Genomic DNA, 23,771 nt, shown 5'->3' on the forward strand with positions numbered 1-23,771 from the left:
GGTCAGTAGATATGGAGGGTGTTATCATGGAGGGTTCTGTAGATATGGAGTGTGGTCACCTGGAGGGATCTGTAGATAGGGAGGGTGATCTCATGGAGGGATCTGTAGATAGGGAGGGTGATCCCATGGAGGGGTCAGTCGATAGGGAGGGTGATCCCATGGAGGGGTCAATCGATAGGGAGGGTGATCTCATGGAGGGGTCATTAGATAGGGAGGGTGATCCCATGGAGGGGTCAGTAGATAGGGATGGTGATCCCATGGAGAGTTCAGTAGATAGGGAGGTTGATGTCATGGAGGGGTCAGTAGATAGGGATGGTGATCCCATGGAGAGTTCAGTAGATAGGGAGGTTGATGTCATGGAGGGGTCAGTAGATAGGGATGGTGATCCCATGGAGAGTTCAGTAGATAGGGAGGTTGATGTCATGGAGGGGTCATTAGATAGGGAGGGTGATCCCATGGAGGGGTCAGTAGATAGGGATGGTGATCCCATGGAGAGTTCAGTAGATAGGGAGGTTGATGTCATGGAGGGGTCAGTAGATAGGGATGGTGATCCCATGGAGAGTTCAGTAGATAGGGAGGTTGATCTCATGGAGGGGTCATTAGATAGGGAGCGTGATCCCATGGAGTGGTCAGTAGATAGGGAGGGTGATCCCATGGAGTGGTCAGTAGATAGGGAGGGTGTTATCATGGACGGGTCAGTAGATAGGGAGGGTGATCTCATGGACGGATCTGTAGATAGGGAGGGTGATCCCATGGAGAGCTCAGTAGATAGGGAGGGTGATCCCATGGAGGTGTCAGTAGATAGGGAGGGTGATCTCATGGAGGGATCTGAAGACAGGGAGGGTGATCCCATGGAGGGGTCAGTAGATAGGGAGGGTGATCTCATGGAGGGATCTGTAGATAGGGAGGGCGATCCCATGGAGGGGTCAGTAGATAGGGAGGGTGATCCCATAGAGTGGTCATTAGATAGGGAGGGTGATCCCATGGAGAGGTAAGTAGATCGGAAGGGTGATCCCATGGAGAGGTCAGTAGATCGGGATGGTGATCCCATGGAGGGCTCAGCAGATAGGGAGTGTGGTCACCTGGAGGGATCTGTAGATAGGGAGGGTGATCTCATGGAGGGATCTGTAGATAGGGAGGGTGGTTCCACAGAGGGGTCAAGAGGTCAGTGGATAGGGAGGGTGATCCCATGGAGGGGTCTGTAGATAGGGAGTGTGGTCACCTGGAGGGATCTGTAGATAGGGAGGATGATCTCATGGAGGGATCTGTAGATAGGGAGGGTGATCCCAAAGAGTGGTCAGCAGATAGGGAGGGTGATCCCATGGAGGGGTCAGTAGATAGGGAGGGTGATCCCATAGAGTGGTCAGCAGATAGGGAGGGTGATCCCATAGAGAGGTCAGTAGATAGGGAGGGAGATCCCATGGAGAGGTCAGTAGATAGGGAGGGTGATCTCATGGAGGGGTCAGTAGATAGGGAGGGTGATCCCATGGAGGGATCTGTAGATCAGGTGATCCCATGGAGGAGTCAGTAGATAGCGAGGGTGATCCCATGGAGTGGTCAGTAGATAGGGAGCGTGATCCGATAGAGTGGTCAGTAGATAGGGAGGGTGATCTCATGGAGGGATCTGTAAATAGGGAGGGTGATCCCATGGAGTGGTCAATAGATAGGGAGGGTGATTCCATGGAGTGGTCAGCAGAAAGGGAGGGTGATCTCATGGAGGGATCTGTAGATAGGGAGGGTGATCCCATGGAGGGGTCAGTAGATAGGGAGGGTGATCTCATGGAGGGATCTGTAGATAGGGAGGGTGATCTCATGGAGTGGTCAGTAGAGAGGGAGGGTGATCTCATGGAGGGATCTGTAGATAGGGAGGGTGATCCCATGGAGGGGTGAGTAGATAGGGAAGGTGATCTCATGGAGGGATCTGTCGATAGGGAGGGTGATCCCATGGAGAGATCAGTAGATAGGGAGGGTGATCGCATGGAGTGGTCAGTAGATAGGGAGGGTGATCCCATGGAATGGTCAATAGATAGGGAGTGTGATCCCATACAGTGGTCAGTAGATAGGGAGGGTGATCCCATGGAGGGATCTGTAGATCAGGTGATCCCATGGAGGAGTCAGTAGATAGCGAGGGTGATCCCATGGAGTGCAGTAGATAGGGAGGGTGATCCCATGGAGGGGTCAGTAGATAGGGAGGGTGATCCCATTGAGGGGTCAGTAGATAGGGAGGGTGATCTCATGGAGGGATCTGTAGATAGGGAGGGTGATCTCATGGAGTGGTCAGTAGATAGGGAGGGTGATCCCATGGAGGTCAGTCGATAGGGAGAGTGATCTCATGGAGGGATCTGTAGATAGGGAGGGTGATCCCATGGAGTGGTCAGTAGATAGGGAGGGTGATCCCATGGAGGGGTCAGTAGATAGTGGGGGTGTTCCCATGGAAGGATCTGTAGATAGGGAGGGTGATCCCATGGAGGGGTGAGTAGATAGGGAAGGTGATCTCATGGAGGGATCTGTCGATAGGGAGGGTGATCCCATGGAGAGATCAGTAGATAGGGAGGGTGATCGCATGGAGTGGTCAGTAGATAGGGAAGGTGATCCCATAGAGTGGTCAGTAGATAGGGAGTGTGATCGCATGGAAAGGTCAGTAGATAGGGAGGGTGATCCCATAGAGTGGTCAGTAGATAGGGTGGGTGATCGCATTGAGTTGTCAGTAGATAGGGAGGGTGATCCCATGGAGTGGTCAGTAGATAGGGAGGGTGATCCCATAGAGTGGTCAGTAGATAGGGAGGGTGTTCCCATGGAGTGGTCAATAGATAGGGATGGTGATCCCTTGGAGGGGTCAGTGGATATGGAGGGTGTTATCATGGAGGTGTCAGTAGATAGGGATGGTGATCCCATGGAGAGATCAGTAGATAGGGAGGGTGATCCCATGGAGTGGTCAGTAGATAGGGAGGGTGAGCCCATATAGTGGTCAGTAGATAGGGAGGGTGATCCCATGTACGGGTCAGTAGATAGGGAGGGTGATCCCATGGAGAGATCAGTAGATAGGGAGGGTGATCCCATGGAGTGGTCAGTAGATAGGGAGGGTGAGCCCATATAGTGGTCAGTAGATAGGGAGGGTGATCCCATGTACGGGTCAGTAGATAGGGAGGGTGATCCCATGGAGTGGTCAGTAGATAGGGAGGGTGATCCCATGGAGTGGTCAGTAGATAGGGAGGGTGATCCCATAGAGTGGTCAATAGATAGGGAGGGTGATCCCATAGAGTGGTCAATAGATAGGGAGGGTGATCCCATGGAGTGGTCAGTAGATAGGGAGGGTGATCCCATGGAGTGGTCAGTAGATAGGGAGGGTGATCCCATGGAGTGGTCAATAGATAGGGAGGGTGATCCCATGGAGTGGTCAGTAGATAGGGAGGGTGATCCCATGGAGTGGTCAGTAGATAGGGAGGGTGATCCCATGGACGGGTCAGTAGATAGGGAGGGTGATCCCATGGAGTGGTCAATAGATAGGGAGGGTGATCCCATAGAGTGGTCAATAGATAGGGAGGGTGATCCCATGGAGTGGTCAATAGATAGGGAGGGTGATCCCATAGAGTGGTCAATAGATAGGGAGGGTGATCCCATGGACGGGTCAGTAGATAGGGAGGGTGATCCCATGGAGTGGTCAGTAGATAGGGAGGGTGATCCCATAGAGTGGTCAGTAGATAGGGAGGGTGATCCCATGGAGTGATCAGTAGATAGGGAGGGTGATCCCATGGAGTGGTCAGTAGATAGGGAGGGTGATCCCATGGACGGGTCAGTAGATAGGGAGGGTGATCCCATGGAGTGGTCAGTAGATAGGGAGGGTGATCCCATGGACGGGTCAGTAGATAGGGAGGGTGATCCCATGGAGTGGTCAGTAGATAGGGAGGGTGATCCCATGGAGTGGTCAATAGATAGGGAGGGTGATCCCATAGAGTGGTCAATAGATAGGGAGGGTGATCCCATGGAGTGGTCAATAGATAGGGAGGGTGATCCCATAGAGTGGTCAATAGATAGGGAGGGTGATCCCATGGAGTGGTCAATAGATAGGGAGGGTGATCCCATGGACGGGTCAGTAGATAGGGAGGGTGATCCCATGGAGTGGTCAGTAGATAGGGAGGGTGATCCCATGGAGTGGTCAGTAGATAGGGAGGGTGATCCCATGGAGTGGTCAGTAGATAGGGAGGGTGATCCCTTAGAGTGGTCAGTAGATAGGGAGGGTGATCGCATGGAGAGGTCAGTAGATAGGGAGGGTGTTTCCATGGATGGGTCAGTAGATAGGGAGGGTGATCCCATGGAGTGGTCAATAGATAGGGAGGGTGATCCCATGGAGTGGTCAGTAGATAGGGAGGGTGATCCCATGGAGTGGTCAGTAGATAGGGAGGGTGATCCCATAGAGTGGTCAATAGATAGGAAGGGTGATCCCATGGAGTGGTCAGTAGATAGGGAGGGTGATCCCATGGACGGGTCAGTAGATAGGGAGGGTGATCCCATGGAGTGGTCAGTAGATAGGGAGGGTGATCCCATGGAGTGGTCAGTAGATAGGGAGGGTGATCCCATGGAGTGGTCAGTAGATAGGGAGGGTGATCCCTTAGAGTGGTCAATAGATAGGGAGGGTGATCCCATGGAGTGGTCAGTAGATAGGGAGGGTGATCCCATAGAGTGGTCAGTAGATAGGGAGGGTGATCCCATAGAGTGGTCAATAGATAGGAAGGGTGATCCCATGGAGTGGTCAGTAGATAGGGAGGGTGATCCCATGGACGGGTCAGTAGATAGGGAGGGTGATCCCATGGAGTGGTCAGTAGATAGGGAGGGTGATCCCATGGAGTGGTCAGTAGATAGGGAGGGTGATCCCATGGAGTGGTCAGTAGATAGGGAGGGTGATCCCTTAGAGTGGTCAGTAGATAGGGAGGGTGATCGCATGGAGAGGTCAGTAGATAGGGAGGGTGTTTCCATGGACGGGTCAGTAGATAGGGAGGGTGATCCCATGGAGTGGTCAATAGATAGGGAGGGTGATCCCATGGAGTGGTCAATAGATAGGGAGGGTGATCCCATGGAGTGGTCAGTAGATAGGGAGGGTGATCCCATGGAGTGGTCAATAGATAGGGAGGGTGATCCCATAGAGTGGTCAATAGATAGGGAGGGTGATCCCATGGAGTGGTCAGTAGATAGGGAGGGTGATCGCATGGAGTGGTCAATAGATAGGGAGGGTGATCCCATAGAGTGGTCAATAGATAGGGAGGGTGATCCCATGGAGTGGTCAATAGATAGGGAGGGTGATCCCATAGAGTGGTCAATAGATAGGGAGGGTGATCCCATGGAGTGGTCAGTAGATAGGGAGGGTGATCGCATGGAGTGGTCAGTAGATAGGGAGGGTGATCCCATGGAGTGGTCAATAGATAGGGAGGGTGATCCCATGGAGTGGTCAGTAGATAGGGAGGGTGATCCCATGGAGTGGTCAATAGATAGGGAGGGTGATCCCATAGAGTGGTCAATAGATAGGGAGGGTGATCCCATGGAGTGGTCAGTAGATAGGGAGGGTGATCGCATGGAGTGGTCAATAGATAGGGAGGGTGATCCCATAGAGTGGTCAATAGATAGGGAGGGTGATCCCATGGAGTGGTCAGTAGATAGGGAGGGTGATCGCATGGAGTGGTCAGTAGATAGGGAGGGTGATCCCATGGACGGGTCAGTAGATAGGGAGGGTGATCCCATGGAGTGGTCAGTAGATAGGGAGGGTGATCCCATGGAGTGGTCAGTAGATAGGGAGGGTGATCCCATGGAGTGGTCAGTAGATAGGGAGGGTGATCCCTTAGAGTGGTCAGTAGATAGGGAGGGTGATCGCATGGAGAGGTCAGTAGATAGGGAGGGTGTTTCCATGGACGGGTCAGTAGATAGGGAGGGTGATCCCATGGAGTGGTCAGTAGATAGGGAGGGTGATCCCATAGAGTGGTCAGTAGATAGGGAGGGTGATCCCATGGAGGGGTCAGTAGATAGGGAGGGTGATCCCATAGAGTGGTCAGTAGATAGGGAGGGTGATCCCATGGAGTGGTCAGTAGATAGGGTGGGTGATCGCATGGAGTGGTCAGTAGATAGGGAGGGTGATCCCATGGAGGGATCTGTAGATAGGGAGGGTGGTCACCTGGAGGGAACTGTAGATAGGGAGGGTGATCCCATGGAGCGGTCAGTAGATAGGGAGGGTGATCCCATAGAGTGGTCAGTAGATAGGGTGGGTGATCGCATGGAGTGGTCAGTAGATAGGGAGGGTGATCCCATGGAGGGGTCAGTAGTTAGGGAGGGTTATCCCATGGAGGGAGCTGAAGATCGGGAGGGTGGTCCCATGGAGGAGTCTGTAGGGTGGGGGATCCCATGGAGGGATCTGTCGGGAGGGACGGTGGTCCTATGGAGGTATCTGTGGACAGGGAGGGTGATCCCTTGGAGGGATCTGTAGATAGGGAACGCGAACTTATGGAGGGATCTTTAAGGAGGGTGATCCCAAAAGAGGGATCTGTAAATATGGAGGGTGATCCCGTTGCGGGATCTGTAAGGAGGGTGATCCCATGGAGGGATCTCTGAAGAGGGTGATCCCATAGAGGGATCTGTAGATAGGGAGGATGATCCCAGGGAGAGATCTGTAGATCTGTGTAATGACAGTAGGGGAAAGCGAGGCCTGTGTGTTGGTAAAATGGGCACAGATACAGGGGACGGACCTGATGTCATCTGATCTTGTGCACTTGCAGCGAACAGTAAGAGGAGGGTATCAGGCCAAGCACAGTCGACCTTTCTGTTGCATACACATTCACATGCACTCAGTCTGAATGAGGGGGCGAATTGTGGGAATACTGATCAATTGATGCCAAACCTGATGAGAGATTTACAGGGAATCCCTGGGAGCGTGTGAATATTTACAGGGAGTCCCCGGGAGGGTGTGAATATTTACAGGGAGTCCCTGGGAGCGTGTGAATATTTACAGGGAGTCCCTGGGAGCGTGTGAATATTTACAGGGAGTCCCCGGGAGGGTGTGAATATTTACAGGGAGTCCCTGGGAGTGTGTCAATATTTACAGGGAGTCCCCGGGAGTGTGTGAATATTTACATGGAGTCCCCGGGAGTGTGTGAATATTTACAGGGAGTCCCTGGGAGTGTGTCAATATTTACAGGGAGTCCCCGGGAGTGTGTGAATATTTACATGGAGTCCCCGGGAGGGTGTGAATATTTACATGGAGTCCCTGGGAGTGTGTGAATATTTACAGGGAGTCCCTGGGTGTGTGTGAATATTTACAGGGGGTCCCCGGGAGGGTGTGAATATTTACAGGGAGTCCCTGGGAGTGTGTGAATATTTACAGGGAGTCCCCGGGAGTGTGTGAATATTTACAGGGGGTCCCCGGGAGCGTGTGAAAATTTATATGGAGTCCCCGGGAGGGTGTGAATATTTACATGGAGTCCCCGGGAGGGTGTGAATATTTACAGGGAGTCCCTGGGAGTGTGTCAATATTTACAGGGAGTCCCCGGGAGTGTGTGAATATTTACATGGAGTCCCCGGGAGTGTGTGAATATTTACAGGGAGTCCCTGGGAGTGTGTCAATATTTACAGGGAGTCCCCGGGAGTGTGTGAATATTTACATGGAGTCCCCGGGAGGGTGTGAATATTTACATGGAGTCCCTGGGAGTGTGTGAATATTTACAGGGAGTCCCTGGGTGTGTGTGAATATTTACAGGGGGTCCCCGGGAGGGTGTGAATATTTACAGGGAGTCCCTGGGAGTGTGTGAATATTTACAGGGAGTCCCCGGGAGTGTGTGAATATTTACAGGGGGTCCCCGGGAGGGTGTGAATATTTACAGGGAGTCCCTGGGAGTGTGTGAATATTTACATGGAGTCCCCGGGAGTGTGTGAATATTTACATGGAGTCCCTGGGAGCGTGTGAATATTTACAGGGAGTCCCTGGGTGTGTGTGAATATTTACATGGAGTTCCCGGAAGGGTGTGAATATTTACAGGGAGTCCCCGGGAGGGTGTGAATATTTACAGGGAGTCCCTGGGAGTGTGTGAATATTTACAGGGAGTCCCTGGGTGTGTGTGAATATTTACAGGGGGTCCCCGGGAGGGTGTGAATATTTACAGGGAGTCCCTGGGAGTGTGTGAATATTTACAGGGAGTCCCCGGGAGTGTGTGAATATTTACAGGGGGTCCCCGGGAGGGTGTGAATATTTACAGGGAGTCCCTGGGAGTGTGTGAATATTTACATGGAGTCCCCGGGAGTGTGTGAATATTTACATGGAGTCCCTGGGAGCGTGTGAATATTTACAGGGAGTCCCTGGGTGTGTGTGAATATTTACATGGAGTTCCCGGAAGGGTGTGAATATTTACAGGGAGTCCCCGGGAGGGTGTGAATATTTACAGGGAGTCCCTGGGAGTGTGTGAATATTTACAGGGAGTCCCTGGGTGTGTGTGAATATTTACATGGAGTTCCCGGGAGGGTGTGAATATTTACAGGGGGTCCCCGGGAGGGTGTGAATATTTACAGGGGGTCCCCGGGAGGGTGTGAATATTTACAGGGAGTCCCCGGGAGTGTGTGAATATTTACATGGAGTCCCCGGGAGTGTGTGAATATTTACAGGGAGTCCCTGGGAGTGTGTCAATATTTACAGGGAGTCCCTGGGAGTGTGTCAATATTTACAGGGAGTCCCCGGGAGTGTGTGAATATTTACATGGAGTCCCCGGGAGTGTGTGAATATTTACATGGAGTCCCTGGGAGGGTGTGAATATTTACAGGGGGTCCCCGGGAGGGTGTGAATATTTACAGGGGGTCCCCGGGAGGGTGTGAATATTTACAGGGGGTCCCCGGGAGGGTGTGAATATTTACAGGGAGTCCCTGGGAGTGTGTGAATATTTACAAGGAGTCCCCGGGAGCGTGTGAAAATTTACATGGAGTCCCCGGGAGGGTGTGAATATTTACAGGGAGTCCCCGGGAGTGTGTGAATATTTACAGGGAGTCCCCGGGAGGGTGTGAATATTTACAGGGAGTCCCCGGGAGTGTGTGAATATTTACAGGGAGTCCCTGGGAGTCTGTGAATATTTACAGGGAGTCCCCGGGAGGGTGTGAATATTTACAGGGGGTCCCCGGGAGGGTGTGAATATTTACAGGGAGTCCCTGGGAGTGTGTGAATATTTACAGGGAGTCCCCGGGAGTGTGTGAATATTTACAGGGGGTCCCCGGGAGCGTGTGAAAATTTACATGGAGTCCCCGGGAGGGTGTGAATATTTACAGGGAGTCCCCGGGAGGGTGTGAATATTTACAGGGAGTCCCCGGGAGTCTGTGAATATTTACAGGGAGTCCCCGGGAGGGTGTGAATATTTACAGGGAGTCCCTGGGAGTCTGTGAATATTTACAGGGAGTCCCCGGGAGTGTGTGAATATTTACATGGAGTCCCTGGGAGCGTGTGAATATTTACAGGGAGTCCCTGGGAGTGTGTGAATATTTACAGGGAGTCCCTGGGTGTGTGTGAATATTTACATGGAGTTCCCGGGAGTGTGTGAATATTTACAGGGAGTCCCCGGGAGGGTGTGAATATTTACAGGGAGTCCCCGGGAGGGTGTGAATATTTACAGGGAGTCCCCGGGAGGGTGTGAATATTTACAGGGAGTCCCCGGGAGGGTGTGAATATTTACAGGGAGTCCCTGGGAGTGTGTGAATATTTACAGGGAGTCCCTGGGTGTGTGTGAATATTTACATGGAGTTCCCGGGAGGGTGTGAATATTTACAGGGGGTCCCCGGGAGGGTGTGAATATTTACAGGGAGTCCCCGGGAGTGTGTGAATATTTACATGGAGTTCCCGGGAGGGTGTGAATATTTACAGGGGGTCCCCGGGAGGGTGTGAATATTTACAGGGGGTCCCCGGGAGGGTGTGAATATTTACAGGGAGTTCCTGGGTGTGTGTGAATATTTACATGGAGTTCCCGGGAGGGTGTGAATATTTACAGGGGGTCCCCGGGAGGGTGTGAATATTTACAGGGAGTCCCCGGGAGTGTGTTAATATTTACAGGGAGTCCCCGGGAGGGAGTGAATATTTACAGGGAGTCCCCGGGAGTGTGTGAATATTTACAGGGGGTCCCCGGGAGTGTGTGAATATTTACAGGGAGTCCCCGGGAGGGTGTGAATATTTACAGGGAGTCCCTGGGAGTGTGTTAATATTTACAGGGAGTGACTCTGCTGTTATCAGTAAATAACCTAATGTGGGATGGAATTTGGACCTTGGGTCTTTACGGTGTAGTAACATGCTGCTTCCAACTATGGACTGATGTCATTGATGCTGGAGCATTGCCTGTGAACATTGCCTGTTTCGGATTGTGTATGACGGTGACTTGGGCTGTTTGACGTTGCAGGTAATTCAGAAGCTTGTCTTCCCGTTCAGTCGGATGAACTACAAACCTTCCAATGAAGCCAAGTTCTTTGAAAAACTGGAGTCAGTGTTGGAGATCAAAGCCATGAACTCACCCCTGGCCACGGTCAATATCTTCATGTCCATGTTCCAGCTTGGGCATTTCCCAGGAGCCATACTGGACCGAGTCTTCTCCGCCGCCTTCATCAACAACGTGATGAGTATGGGACCCCTTTATAACTGCTGTAGGAACAAGGGGGCAAGGTCCCACTATGGGTATGGGGGAGAGAGGGGAGACAGTTAACAAACCATAGGATGAATGATGAAAGAAAGCACCACATCTGCTTGTCCTCTTGGAAGCTCTGTGGTATGGTGAGTTAAAACCATGCAAAGAGCCAAAAGCCATTTAACCCATCAATCCCACTACATTTAGACTCCATGTCTCCTTACTTGATCACAGACTCTCCCCATCAGTACCACACCACTTAAGAGTCCTTGTCAGATTATTCAATCATAGACTCCTCTCCAACCTGCATTAATTCTGCTGTTGCAGAGTCCACATATCATTGAGCTATTGTGAACTTCAACTCATCGCTTTATGATCCCCAAATTGGGGAACACTGAATTTCTTCCCTGATTGCCTGTGGAGCTGGAGCTTTGTGTAAATCCCTCATTCTGAGATCCCGAGAGTAACTCTGTAAATTCCTCACTCTGAGATCTCGACAGTTACCAGGATGTAGAAGCAGTTTGGGCAGAGTGAGAAATGATAAAGGCAAGAAGTCACTCGTGGGAGTAGTGTACAGGCCCCCTAACAGTAACCTCATGGGAAGACAGAAATAATGGGAGTTTGTCAGAAAGGTACGGCGATAATCATGGGGGATTTTAATCTATTAGACTTGAAGAATCAGATGGGCAAAGGTAGCCTAGATGAGGAGTTCACAGAATCTTTTCAGGATAGTTTCTTAGAACAGCATGTTCTGGAGCCAGTCAGAGAGCAGGCTGTACCAGACCTGGTATTTTGCAATGAAATAGGATTAACTGATCACCTCATAGTGAAAGCGCTTTGGGTAGCAGCGATCACAATATGATTGACTTTTCCATTCAGTTTGAGGGAGCAAAGAATGGGTCCAAGACTAGTATTTTTAAACTGAAACAAAGGCAATTATGAGGGCATGAAAGCAGAGCTAGCTAAAGTGAACTGGCAAATTAGGTTAAGGGATAGGTCATTAGAGATGCAGTGGCAGACATTTGAGGGGATATTTCAGAATACACAGAATAGATTCATTCCAACGAGAAAGAAACATTCCAAGGATCAGTGGTTAAGTAAAAAAGCATATAATTTTTAAAAATTCATTCCTGGGATGTGGGTGTCGCTGGCCAAGCCAGCATTTGTTGCCCATCCCTAATTGCAAAGATGTGTGACAGCTCAGGCAATTGGACAGAATATAAAAAACAGCAAAGAATGACTAAAAGATTGATAAAGGAGGGAAAAATAAGCATACGAGAGAAAGCTAACTAGAAATATAAAAACAGACAGTAAGAGTTTCTATAGATATTTAAAAAAGAAAAAAGTTAACAAGTGAGCGTTGGTTCTACAGAACGTGAGTCTGGGGAAATTAATAAAGGAAAAATAAGGAGATGGCAGATGAATTGAACAGGTATTTTGCATCGATCTTCACCATAGAGAATACAAGTAACATCCCAGAAATAGCTGTAAATCAGGAAATGGAAGGGAGGGAGAAACTCGAGAAAATTGCTATCACCAGGGAAGTGGTACTGAGCACATTGTTGGAGCTGTGGGCAGACAAGTCCCCGGGTCCTAATGGACTTCATCCTAGAGTCTTAAAAGAAGTGGCTAGTGAGATAGTTGATGCGTTGGTTTTAATTTTCCAAAATTCCCTAGATTCAGGGAAGGCTCCATTAGATTGGAAAATAGCAGATGTAACTCCTTCATTCAGAAAGGAAGGGAGACAGAAAGCAAGAAACGACAGGTCAGTTAGCTTAACATCTGTCTTAGGGAAAATGTTAGAAGCTATTATGAAAGACTTTATAGCAGGGCACTCAGAAAGATTCTAGGTAATCAGGCAGAGTCAACATGGTTTTGTGAAAAGGAAATCATGTTTAACCAATTTATTGGAGTTCTTTGAAAAAGTAACGTGCTGTAGATAAAGGGGAACCGGTGGATGAACTGTACTTAGATTTCCAGAAGGCATTTGATAAGGTAACACATCAAAGGTTATTACGGAGAATAAAATCTCATGGTGTAGGGGTTAACATGTTGGCCTGGAGATAAGATTGGCTAGCTAACAGGAAACAGAGAGTAGGCATAAATGGGTCATTTTTTGTTTGGCAAGATATAACAAGTGGTGTACCGCAGGGATCAGTGCTGGGGCCTTACCTTGTTACAGTTTATATAATTGACTTAGATCAAGGGACTGAAGGTATGGTTGCTAAATTGCTGATGTCAGAATGATAGGTAGGAAAGTAAGTTGTGAAGAGGACATGAGGCTACAATGGGATATAGATAGGTTAAGTGAGTGGGCAAATATCTGGGAAAATGTGAAATGGTCCATTTTGAATTGAAGAATAAAAAGAAGCATATTATCTAAATGGTGAGAGATTGCAGAGCTCTGATATGCAGAGGGATCATAGGAACATCAGAGCAGGAGTATGCCATTCAGCCCATCGAGCCTGCTCTGCCATTCAATATGATCATGGCTGATCATCCACTTCAATGCCTTTTTCTCTCACTATCCTCATATCCCCTTATGTCGTTTGTGTTTAGAAATCTGTCAATCTCTGCTTTAAACATACTCAATGACTGAGCTTCCACAGCCCTCTGGGGTAGAGAATTCCAAAGATTCACAACCCTCTGAGTAAAGAAATTTCCCCTCATCTCTGTCCTAAGTGGCTTTCCTGTTATTTTGAAATTGTGTCCCCTGGTTCTAGACTCCCCAACCAGGGGAAACATCTTAGCTACATCTACCCTGCCTATCCTTTTAAGTATTTTGGAGGTTTCAATGAGATCACCTCTCATTCTTTGAAACTCGAGAGAATACAGGCCCAGTTTTCCCAATATCTCTTCATAGGACAGTCCCGCCATCTCGGGAACAAGTCTGGTGAACCTTTGTTGCACTCCCTCGATAGCAATAATATCTTTCCTAATGTAAGGGGACCAAAACTGCACACAGTACTCCAAGTGCGGTCCAACCAAGGTTCGATACAATTGAAGCAAGACTTCACTACTCCTGGACTCAAATCCTCTTGCGATAAAGGTTAACATACCATTATCCTTCCTAATTGCTTGCTGCACCTGCATGTTAGCTTTCAGTGACTTATTGACAAGGACACCCAGATCCCTTTGTACATCTACACTTTCTAATCTCTTATCATTTAAGAAATACTCTGCACATCTATTCTTCCTACCAAAGTGGATAACCTCACATTTTTCCACATTATATTCCATCTGCCATGTTCTTGCCCATTCACTGACTCTGTCCAAATCCCCTTGAAGCCACTTTGCATCTTCCTCACAACACACATTCCCACCTAGTTTTGTCATCCGCGAACTTGTGAACTACCTCATTTGGTCCCCACATCCAAATCATTGATATATATTGTGAACGGCTGGGGCCCAGCGCAGATCCCTGACTTCAAATTGAACTACCTCACTTTCAAACTTAATGTAAAATTCTATCATATGATGGTCACTCACCCCTAAAGGCTCTTTTACAACAAGATTATTAATTAGCCCTTTCCCATTACATAATAAGATCTAAAATAGCCTGTTTTCTAGTCAGTTCCTCACCATGCTGCTCTAGAAAACCATCCCTAACACACTCCACAAACGCGTCCTCCACAGCATTAGTGCTCATTAGGTTTACCCAGCCTATATGCAGATTGAAGTCATCCATGATTACTGTATTACCCATGCCACATGTTACCCTAATCTCCTGATTAATACCATGCCCCACACTACCACTACTGTTTGGTGGCCTATAAACAACTCCTACCAATGTTTGCTGCCCCTTGCTGTTTCTTAGCTCCACCCACACAGATTCCACATTTTGTTCTTCCAATCTGTGATCTTCCCTTACTAATGTACTGATCCCATCCCTTATTATCAGCGCAACACCACCTCCTTTTCCTTTTTGCCTGTCGTTCTTAAATGTCGAATACCCTTGAATATTCAGTTCCCAGTCTTGGTCACCCTGTAACCACGTTTCCGTTATGGCAATTAGATCATACCCATTTACCTCTATTTGGGCCTTTAAATCATCTACCTTGTTGTGAATGCTGCATGCATTCAGGTAGAGTTCCCTTAACCTTGTCTTCTTGTCATTATTCTGCATTCTAAGCCTAGTTGATGCTCACCTTTGTTTTGCCTGCTTTCTAATTCAACTTGCTACTTTTCTGGCTTTACTTCTTTCCAATTTGAGCTACCCCTCAGGTTCCCATCCCCTGACAAGCTAGTTTTAACCCTCCCCAACAGCACTAGCAAATCTCCCTGTGAGGATGTTAGTTCCGGTCCTGTTAAGGTGTAGCCCATCCATCTTGTCCAGGTCCCACCTGCCCCAAAATGGGTCCCAATGCTTCAGAAATCTGATGCCCACCCTCCGAAACCAATTCTCCAGCCACGTGTTCAATCGAGCAGGGAGGCAACACATCATCCTGGAGTCACGTCTACTGTTGCAGAAACGCCTGTCTGATCCCCTGTCACTATTGCTCTTCCACTCTTCTTCCTCCCTTCATGTGCAGCTGAACCACCCATGGTGCCACAGACTTTGCTCTGGCTGCACTCCCCCGAGGAACAATCGCTCTCACCGGTATCCAAAATGGAAAGCCATTAGCAAGCAAGATAGACTCAGGGGACTCCTGCACTACCTGCCTGGTTCTCTTAGACTGCCTGGGTGATCTGGGTGTCCGAGTGCATGAATCACAAAAGGTTAGTATGCAGGTACAGCACGTAATTAGGAAGGATAATAGAATGTTATCGTTTATTGCAAGGGGAATGCAAGGGTATTTGATAAGGTGCCACATCAAAGGTTATTGCAGAAAATAAAAGCTCATGGTGTAGGGGTAACATATTGGCATGGGTAGAAGATTGGCTAGCTAACAGGAAACAGAGAGTAGGCATAAATGGGTCATTTTCTGGTTGGCAAGATGTAACGAGTGGTGTGCCACAGGGATCTGTGCTGGGGCCTCAACTATTTACAATTTATATAAATGACTTAGCAGACGGGACCGAAGGTATGGTTGCTAAATTTGCTGATGACACACAGATAGGTAGGAAAGTAAGTTGTGAAGAGGACATAAAGAGCCTACAAAGGGATATAGCTAGGTTAAGTGAGTGGGTAAAGACCTGGCAAATCGAGTATAATGTGGGAAAGTGTGAAATTGTCCTGTTTAGCAGGAAGTACAAAAACGAAGCATATTATCTAAATGGTGAGAGATTGCAGAGTTCTGAGATGCAGACGGATCTGGGTGTCCTAGTGCATGAATCGCAAAAGGCTAGTATGCAGGTACAGCACGTAATGAGGAAAGCTAATAGAATGTTATCGTTTATCGCGAGGGGAATTAAATACAAATGGGAGGTTATGCTTTAGCTATACAGGGCATTGGTGAGACCACATCTGGAGTACTGTGTACAATATTGGCCTCCTTATTTCAGGATGGATGCAAGTGCTTTGGAGGTATTACAGAGAAGCTTTCCGAGACTAATACCTGGAATGGGCGGCCTGTCTTATGAGGAAAGATTAGACAGGCCAGGCTTGTATCTGCTGGAATTTAGAAGAGTAAGCAGTGACTTGATTGAAACATATAAGATCCTGAGGGGTCTTGACAGGGTGGATGTGGAAAGGATGTTTCCCCTTGTGGGAGAATCTAGAATTAGGGGTCACTGTTTAAAAATAAGGGTCGCCTATTTAAGACAGAGATGAGAAATTTTTTCTCTGAGGGTCGTGAGTCTTTGGAATTCTCTTCTTCAAAAGGCCGTGGAAGCAGAGTCTTTGAATATTTTTAAGGCAGAGGTAGATAAATTCTTGATAAGCAAGGGGGTGGTAGGTGGAAATGTTGAGTAATCAGTTCAGCCATGAACTTATTGAATGGCGGAGCAGGCTTGAAGGGCCGAGTGGCCGCCTCCTGCTCCTAATTGGTATGTTCGTATGTAACTCCGTGTAAATCCCTCATTTTGAGATCCCGACTGTAGCTCTGTGTAAATCCTTCACTCTGGAATCCAAGAGTAATGCTGTGTAAATCCCTCATTCTGGAATCCCAAGAGTAACCCTGTGTAAATCCCTCATTGTAAGATCCCGACAGTGGCTTTGTATAAATCCTTCACTCTGGGATCCGAGAGTAGAGAATAACTTGGTGTAAACCTCTCACTCTGGGATCCCGAGACTAACTCGGTGTAAATCACTCTGTCTGGGATCCTGAGCGTAACTTCAATTGTTTGTAGCATTTCCTTTGTTTTTTCAGACAGTCCGTATGGGTTGATTGTTCGTCGATACCTGTCGCTGCTGGATGCTGCAGTTGAGCTGGAACACCGTGACTACAAGGGTCCTCGGCTGGAGGACAGATACAAGGTGATGATGTTTGACCGTGTTCTGACTGCAGATGAGGTCAACAGGAAGTACAGGTCAGTGCACACTTTGAACTGCAAAGGGAACACAATCCTTTCCAGAACTTAAATATAGACAAATAATTATACTGTCCTACTGGCCATTTCTATACCTCCCCTGTGAGAGAACAACATAAGGGCAAGAACTATTTGGCCTCGTCCTCACCAGTCTACCTATCCCAGAGGCATCTGTCCATGACTGTATTGGTAGGAGTGCCCATTGTGCAGTCTTTGTGGAGACAAAGTCATGTCTTCACAATGAGGGCACTCTCCATTGTGTTGTGTGGCACTACCACCGTGCTAAATGGGATAGATTCAAAACAGATCGAGCAGCTCAAAACATCCATGAGGCGCTGTCTGCCGTCAGCAGGAGCAGAATTGTATTCAACCACAATCTGTAACCTTGTGGCTCGGCCTATGCCTCATGCTGCCATTAACGTCAAGCCAGGGAATGTGAGCATTGTTGGCAAGAGCAAAGTGATGGAAGGTGACATTGACAGTGCGATCAAGTAGCACTTACTCAGCAATAACCTACTCACCGATGCTCAGTTTGGGTTCCATCAGGGCCACTTAACTCCAGACCTCATTACAGCCTTGGTCCAAAACATTGACAAAAGAGATGAATTCCAGAGTTGTGGTGAGAGTGACTGCCCTTGACATCAAGGCAGCAATTGACCGAGAATGGCATCAAGGAGCCCTAGCAAAACTGGACTCAATGTGAATCAAGGGAGAAACTCTCCACTGGTTAGAGTCATACCTAGCACAATGGATAATGGTTGTGCTTGTTGGAGGCCAATCAATTCAGTACCAGGACGTCGCTGCAGGAGTTCCTCAGGGTAGTGTCCCCGGCCCAACCATCTTCAGCTGCTTCATCAATGATGTTCCCTTCAACATAAGGTCAGAAGTGGGGATGTTCGCTGACGATTGCACAGTGATCAGTACCATTCGCAACTCCTCAGATACTGAAGCAGTCCATGCCCACATGCAGCAAGACCTGGACAACATTCAGGCTTGGGCTGATAAGTGGCAAGTAACATTCATGCCAGACAAGTGCCAGTCAATGACCATCTCAAACAAGAGAGAATCTAACCATTTCCCCTTGATGTTCAATGGCATTGTCATCGCTGAATCCCCCACTATCAACATCCTGGGGGTCATCATTGACCAGAAACCGAACTGGGCCAGCCACATAAATACTGTGGCTGCAAGAGCAGGTCAGAGATTGGGAATTCTGCAGTGAGAAGCTCACCTCCTGACTCCCCAAAGCCTTTCCACCATCTACAAGGTACAAGTCAGGATTGTGATGGAATACTCTCCACTTGCCTGGATGGGTGAAACTCCAACAACACTCGAGAAGCTCAACACAATCCAGGACAAGGAAGTGGCCCTAGAAATAGTGGATGCATTGGTGGTCATCTTCCAAGATTCTATAGACTCTGGAACAGTTCCTACAGATTCAGGGTAACTAATGTAACCCCACTATTTAAAAAGGGAGGGAGAGAGAAAACAGGGAATTATGGACCAGTCAGCCTGATGTCAGTAGTGGGGAAAATTCTCGAGTCCATTATCAAAGATTTTATAGCAGAGCACTTGGAGAACAGTGGTAGAATCAGGCAGAGTCAGCATGGATTTACGAAAGGGGAAATCATGCTTGACAAATCTACTCGAATTCTTCGAGGATGTAACTTGCAGAGTTGATGAGGGGGAGCCAGTGGATGTGGTTTATTTGGACTTTCAGAAGGCTTTCAGCAAAGTCCCACATGAGAGATTAGCATGTAAAATTAAAGCGCATGGTATTGGGGTTAGTGTATTGCGATGGATAGAAAATTGGTTGGCGGACAGGAAACAAAGAGTAGAGATAAATGGGTCTTTTTCCGAATGGCAGGCAGTGACTAGTGGGGTACCACAGGGATCGGTGCTAGGACCCCAGCTATTCACAATATACATTAATGATTTAGATGAGGGAACTAAATGTAATATCTCCAGGTTTGCAGATAACACAAAACTGGGTGGGAGGGTGAGTTGTGAGGAGGATGCAGAGACGCTTCAGGGTGATTTGGACAAGTTAAGTGAGTGGGCTAATGCATGGCAGATGCATGTGAGGTTATCCACTTTGGTAACAAAAGCAGGAAGGCAGATTATTATCTGAACGGCTATAGACTGAGAAAAGGGAATATGCAGCGAGACCTGGGTGTTCTCGTACACCAGTCGCTGAAGGTAAGCATGCAGGTGCAACAGGCAGTAAAAAAGGCAAATGGTATGTTGGCCTTCATAGTGAGAGGATTAGAGTACAGGAGCAGGGATGTCTTGCTGCAATTATACGGGGCCTTGGTGAGGCCACACCTGGAATATTGTGTGCAGTTAAGGTCTCCTTATCTGAGGAAGGATGTTCTTGCTATAGAGGGAGAGCAGAGAAGGTTTACCAGACTGATTCCTGGGATGGTGGGACTGACGTATGAGGAGAGATTGAGTCGGTTAGGATTACATTCGCTGGCGTTCAGAAGAGTGAGGGGGGATCTCATAGAAACCTATAAAATTCTAACAGGACTTGACAGGGTAGATGCAGGACGGATGTTCCTGATGGTGGGGGAGTCCAGAACCAGGAGTCGTAGTCTAAGGATACGGGGTAAACCTTTCAGGACTGAATTGAGGAGAAATTTCTTTACCCTGAGAGTGGTGAGCCTGTGGAATTCGCTACCACAGAAAGCAGTTGAGGCCAAAACATTGTATGTTTTCAAGAAGGAGTTAGATATAGCTGTTGGGTCTAAAGGGATCAAAGGGTATGGGGCGAAAGCGGGAACAGGTTACTGAGTTGGATGATCAGCCATGATCATAATGAATGGCGGAGCAGGCTTGAAGGGCCGAATGGCCTACTCCTGCTCCTATTTTCTGTGTTTCTATGGAGGACAAAGCAGCCCGCTTGATTGGAGTCCCATTCACCATCTTAAACATTGACTCCCTCCATCACCGACGCACAGTGGCAGCAGTGTGTACCATCTACACAATGCACTGCAGCAACTCACCAAGGCTCCTTCGACAGCACCTTCCAAACCCGCGACCTCTATCACCTAGAAGGACATGGGCGGCAGACGCATGTGATGGTGTTCCCATGTAGAAGTCACACACCATCCTGACTTGGAACTATATCACCGTTCCTTCATTGAAAGTCATTCAAAACCCTGGAACTCCCTTCCTAACAGCACTGTGGGTGTACCCACCCCACATGGACTGCAGCAGTTCAAGAAGGCAGCTCACCACCACCTTCTCAAGAGCAATTAAGGATGGGTAATAAATTCTGGCTTTGCTAGCGATGCCCACATCCCATGAATGGTAAAATAAACCCTGTGAATTATGAGAGCATTTAGATCTATATGCAATATGCAATGAGTTTAGTTTTGACATCAGCCTGTGCATGACCTCTCTGAATACTGCAAGTGCCAGCAAAGTTCTCCAGGATTTTAACTTCAATATCAATATATTCATTACTTCGAATCATAATCTCTTACAGGACAGAAGCTGGTCATTTGGCCCATCGTGCCTGTGCCACCTCTTTGAAAGAGCTATCCAATTCGACTCCTCCCTGCTTTCTTCCCATAGTTCTTCAAATCTTTCCATTGATTTCTGCTCCTATATTCTATTTCTGTAACTCCTTCTAACCCTTTGCCACCAACTTTTCATTCTTCTGACTGCAGCCTCTGTGCATTCCCCTTCTCTCCGCCCTCCTATTCGAGGCTGTGCCTTCACCCTCCTGGAACCCATGCTCTGAAATTCCCCCCCGAACCCTTCCACTTCCCAACTCTTCTTTTAAGACCTTCCTTAAACTTCTCTTCGACTCCAGTCACCTCTGCTGATAATGTTCTCTATAGCTTGGCATCTCTTTTTATTTATTAAGCCACTGTAAAGAGCCTTGTGATGTTTTCCTACGTTCAAGGTGCAATATAAATAAAAGTTGTTGCTGTTGGTTTATGTTTAGATGAATGTGACTCTGTCTTTTATCTCCTTTACTGTGTTTTCCAGTTACAAAGGGCTGGTGGCAGAAGCATTGAGACAGCTGATTGGGGATCAGTGTTACAAGCAGGATGAGGTTCTTCCCCCAGGGTATTATACAGGTAATAACCCCGTTTGAAACATAATGAGCTGACTTCCTGTTGCTCTGCTCTGCTGTTTTTTAAGCACAAGTGCAGCACCCAAAGTTAAGCTGTCTGTTAATTCTGCTGCTCCGGAGTCGGGTGTAACAGCTGTGCGATCTTCAAGTTAATGCTGGTGGTGGGGGTCAAGAAATTACAGACATTCTGATATCAGCCTTGGGCTGCCTCTGAGTCAATGTTGTGGTTGCAAAGCTTCCTCCAGAGACCCATGCTCATTGGGCTTTAGCAGGTTTTGGTCTGAATCTTTTTCTCTTGTTTTTTCTTTCGGATGGCAGCTGTTCTTCATTCTGCCATTCACATCTCCTGTGGACACATCTTTTGTCTCTTGTCCCATTACCACTCCCTTTGACCCTGCACTACCAACTCTTTTGTCATTTCATATCTCCAATTTTGCGCCTTATCACAGACCTTTTCGTTCATTTTCCACCCTCCCCCATTTGACATATTTAAAACCTATTGCATTTCTAATCTTTCCAGTTCTGATGAAAGGTCATTGACTTGAAATGTTAACTCTGTTTCCCTCTCCACAAATGCTGCCTGACCTGCTGAGTATTTCCAGCATTTTCTGTTTTTCTTGACTCAGATTCATCACCCAGATTGACACTTAGAGTACTGTCAGAGGGGCAGCACTGTGGGGGCGCTGCACTTATTCGAAGTTAATTAAGAAAGTAATTAAATGAACTAAATAACATAAGTAACAATGGCAGGACAGGTGTTGTGTTGCAGCTGTGGAATGTGGGATCTCCTGGACACCAACGTGATCCAGGACAAACGCATCTGCAGAAACTGTAATCAGCTAGAGGAATTCCGGATCAGGATTAATTATCTGGAAGCCGAACTGCAGATACTGCGCAACACGTTAGGGAGGAGGAGAGATACCTGGACACTTGGTACCAGAAGACGGTCACATCCCATAGGATAGAATTGTCCATTTTGGCCAGCAGTAAGGGACAGAAGAGTGTGATGGTAAGGCAGGTAAAGGGACCGAGCAGACAGTACAGGATGCACCTCAGCCTTTGCAGTTATCAAAGAGGTTTGAGGTGCTTGCAACCTGTGTGGACAAAAGCAAGGTCTGTAGGGTGGATGAGCAGACTGGTCATGGCACCATGCATCATGGAGCCTAGCAAAACTGGAGTCAATGGAAATCGGGGAAAACTCTCCAGCGGTTGGAACCATACCTAGCACAAAGGAAGATGGTTGTGGTTGTTGGAGGACATTACTGCAGGAGTTCCTCAGGGTAGTGTCCTAGGCTCAACAATCTTCAGCTGCTTCATCAATGACCTTCCCTCCATTATAAGGTCAGAAGTGGGAATGTTCGCTGATGATTGCACAATGTTCAGCAACATTCGGGACTCCTCAGATACTGAAGCAGTCCGTGCCCGCATGCAGCAAGACCTGGACAACATTCAGGCTTGGGCTGATAAGTGGCAAGTAACGTTCGCACCACACAAGTGCCAGTCAATGACCATCTCAAACAAGAGAGAATCTAACCATTTCCCCTTGATGTTCAATGGCATTGTCATCGCTGAATCCCCCACTATCAACATCCTGGGTTACCATTGACCAGAAACTGAACTGGAGTAGCCACATAAATACTGTGGCTACAAGAGCAGGTCAGAGGCTGGGAATTTGTTTTAGTGACTGGAAGCCAGTGTCCAGTGGCGTACCGCAGGGATCAGTTCTGGGTCCCCTATTGTTTGTCATTTATATAAACGACATAGATGACTATGTGGGGGGTAGGATCAGTAAGTTCGCGGATGACACAAAGATTGGCCGAGTGGTTAACAGTGAGGTTGAGTGTCTTAGGTTACAGGAAGATGGGACGGGATGGTCAAATGGGCAGAAAAATGGCAGATGGAATTTAACGCTGAAAAGTGTGAGGTGATACACTTTGGAAGGAGTAATGTGACACGGAAGTATTCAGTGAATGGCCTGACACTGGGAAGTTCCGAGGAACAAAGGGACCTTGTCGTGTTTGTCCATAGATCTCTGAAGGTAGAAGGGCAGGTTAATAGGGTGGTGAAAAAGGCATATGGGACACTTGCCTTTATCAATCGAGGCATAGATTACAAAAGCAGGGTGGTCATGTTGGAGTTGTACAGAACTTTGGTAAGGCCACAGCTGGAGTACTGTGTGCAATTCTGGTCTCCACATTATAGGAAGTATGTGATTGCATTGGAGGGCGTGCAGAGGCGATTCACCAGGATATTGCCTGGGATGGAACATTTAAGCTGTGAAGAGAGGTTGGATAGGCTTGGGTTGTTTTCACTGGAGCAGTGAAGACTGAGGGGTGACCTGATCGAGGTGTACAAGATTCTGAGGGGCATGGACAGGGTGGATAGGGAGCAGCTGTTCCCCTTAGTTGAAGGGTCAGTTACGAGGGGTCACAAGTTTAAGGTGAGGGGCGGGAGGTTTAAGGAGGATTTGAGGAAGAACTTTTTTACCCAGAGGGTGGTGACGGTCTGGAATGCCCTGCCTGGGAGGGTGGTAGAGGCAGGTTGCCTCACATCCCTTAAAAAGTACCTGGATGAGCACTTGGCATGTCATAACAGTCAAGGCTATGGGCCAAGTGCTGGCAAATGGGATTAGGTAGACAGGTCAGGTGTTT

General features: G+C 48.1%; 1 protein-coding gene across 1 annotated transcript in view; it reads left to right on the forward strand.

Moving 5' to 3' along the window:
• Window positions 1–23,771, forward strand: part of fastk (Fas-activated serine/threonine kinase) — a 223,642-nt gene that overhangs the window by 84,941 nt on the left and 114,930 nt on the right. Inside the window, exons 5-7 of the mRNA XM_068031041.1 lie at window positions 10,401–10,617; window positions 16,874–17,033; window positions 21,033–21,124. Of these exons, the coding sequence (XP_067887142.1) occupies window positions 10,401–10,617; window positions 16,874–17,033; window positions 21,033–21,124 (469 nt within the window). The remainder of the gene's footprint in view (window positions 1–10,400; window positions 10,618–16,873; window positions 17,034–21,032; window positions 21,125–23,771) is intronic.

The sequence above is a fragment of the Heterodontus francisci genome, chromosome 5 (assembly GCF_036365525.1).
Source record: "Heterodontus francisci isolate sHetFra1 chromosome 5, sHetFra1.hap1, whole genome shotgun sequence".
NCBI classification, from domain to species: domain Eukaryota; kingdom Metazoa; phylum Chordata; class Chondrichthyes; order Heterodontiformes; family Heterodontidae; genus Heterodontus; species Heterodontus francisci.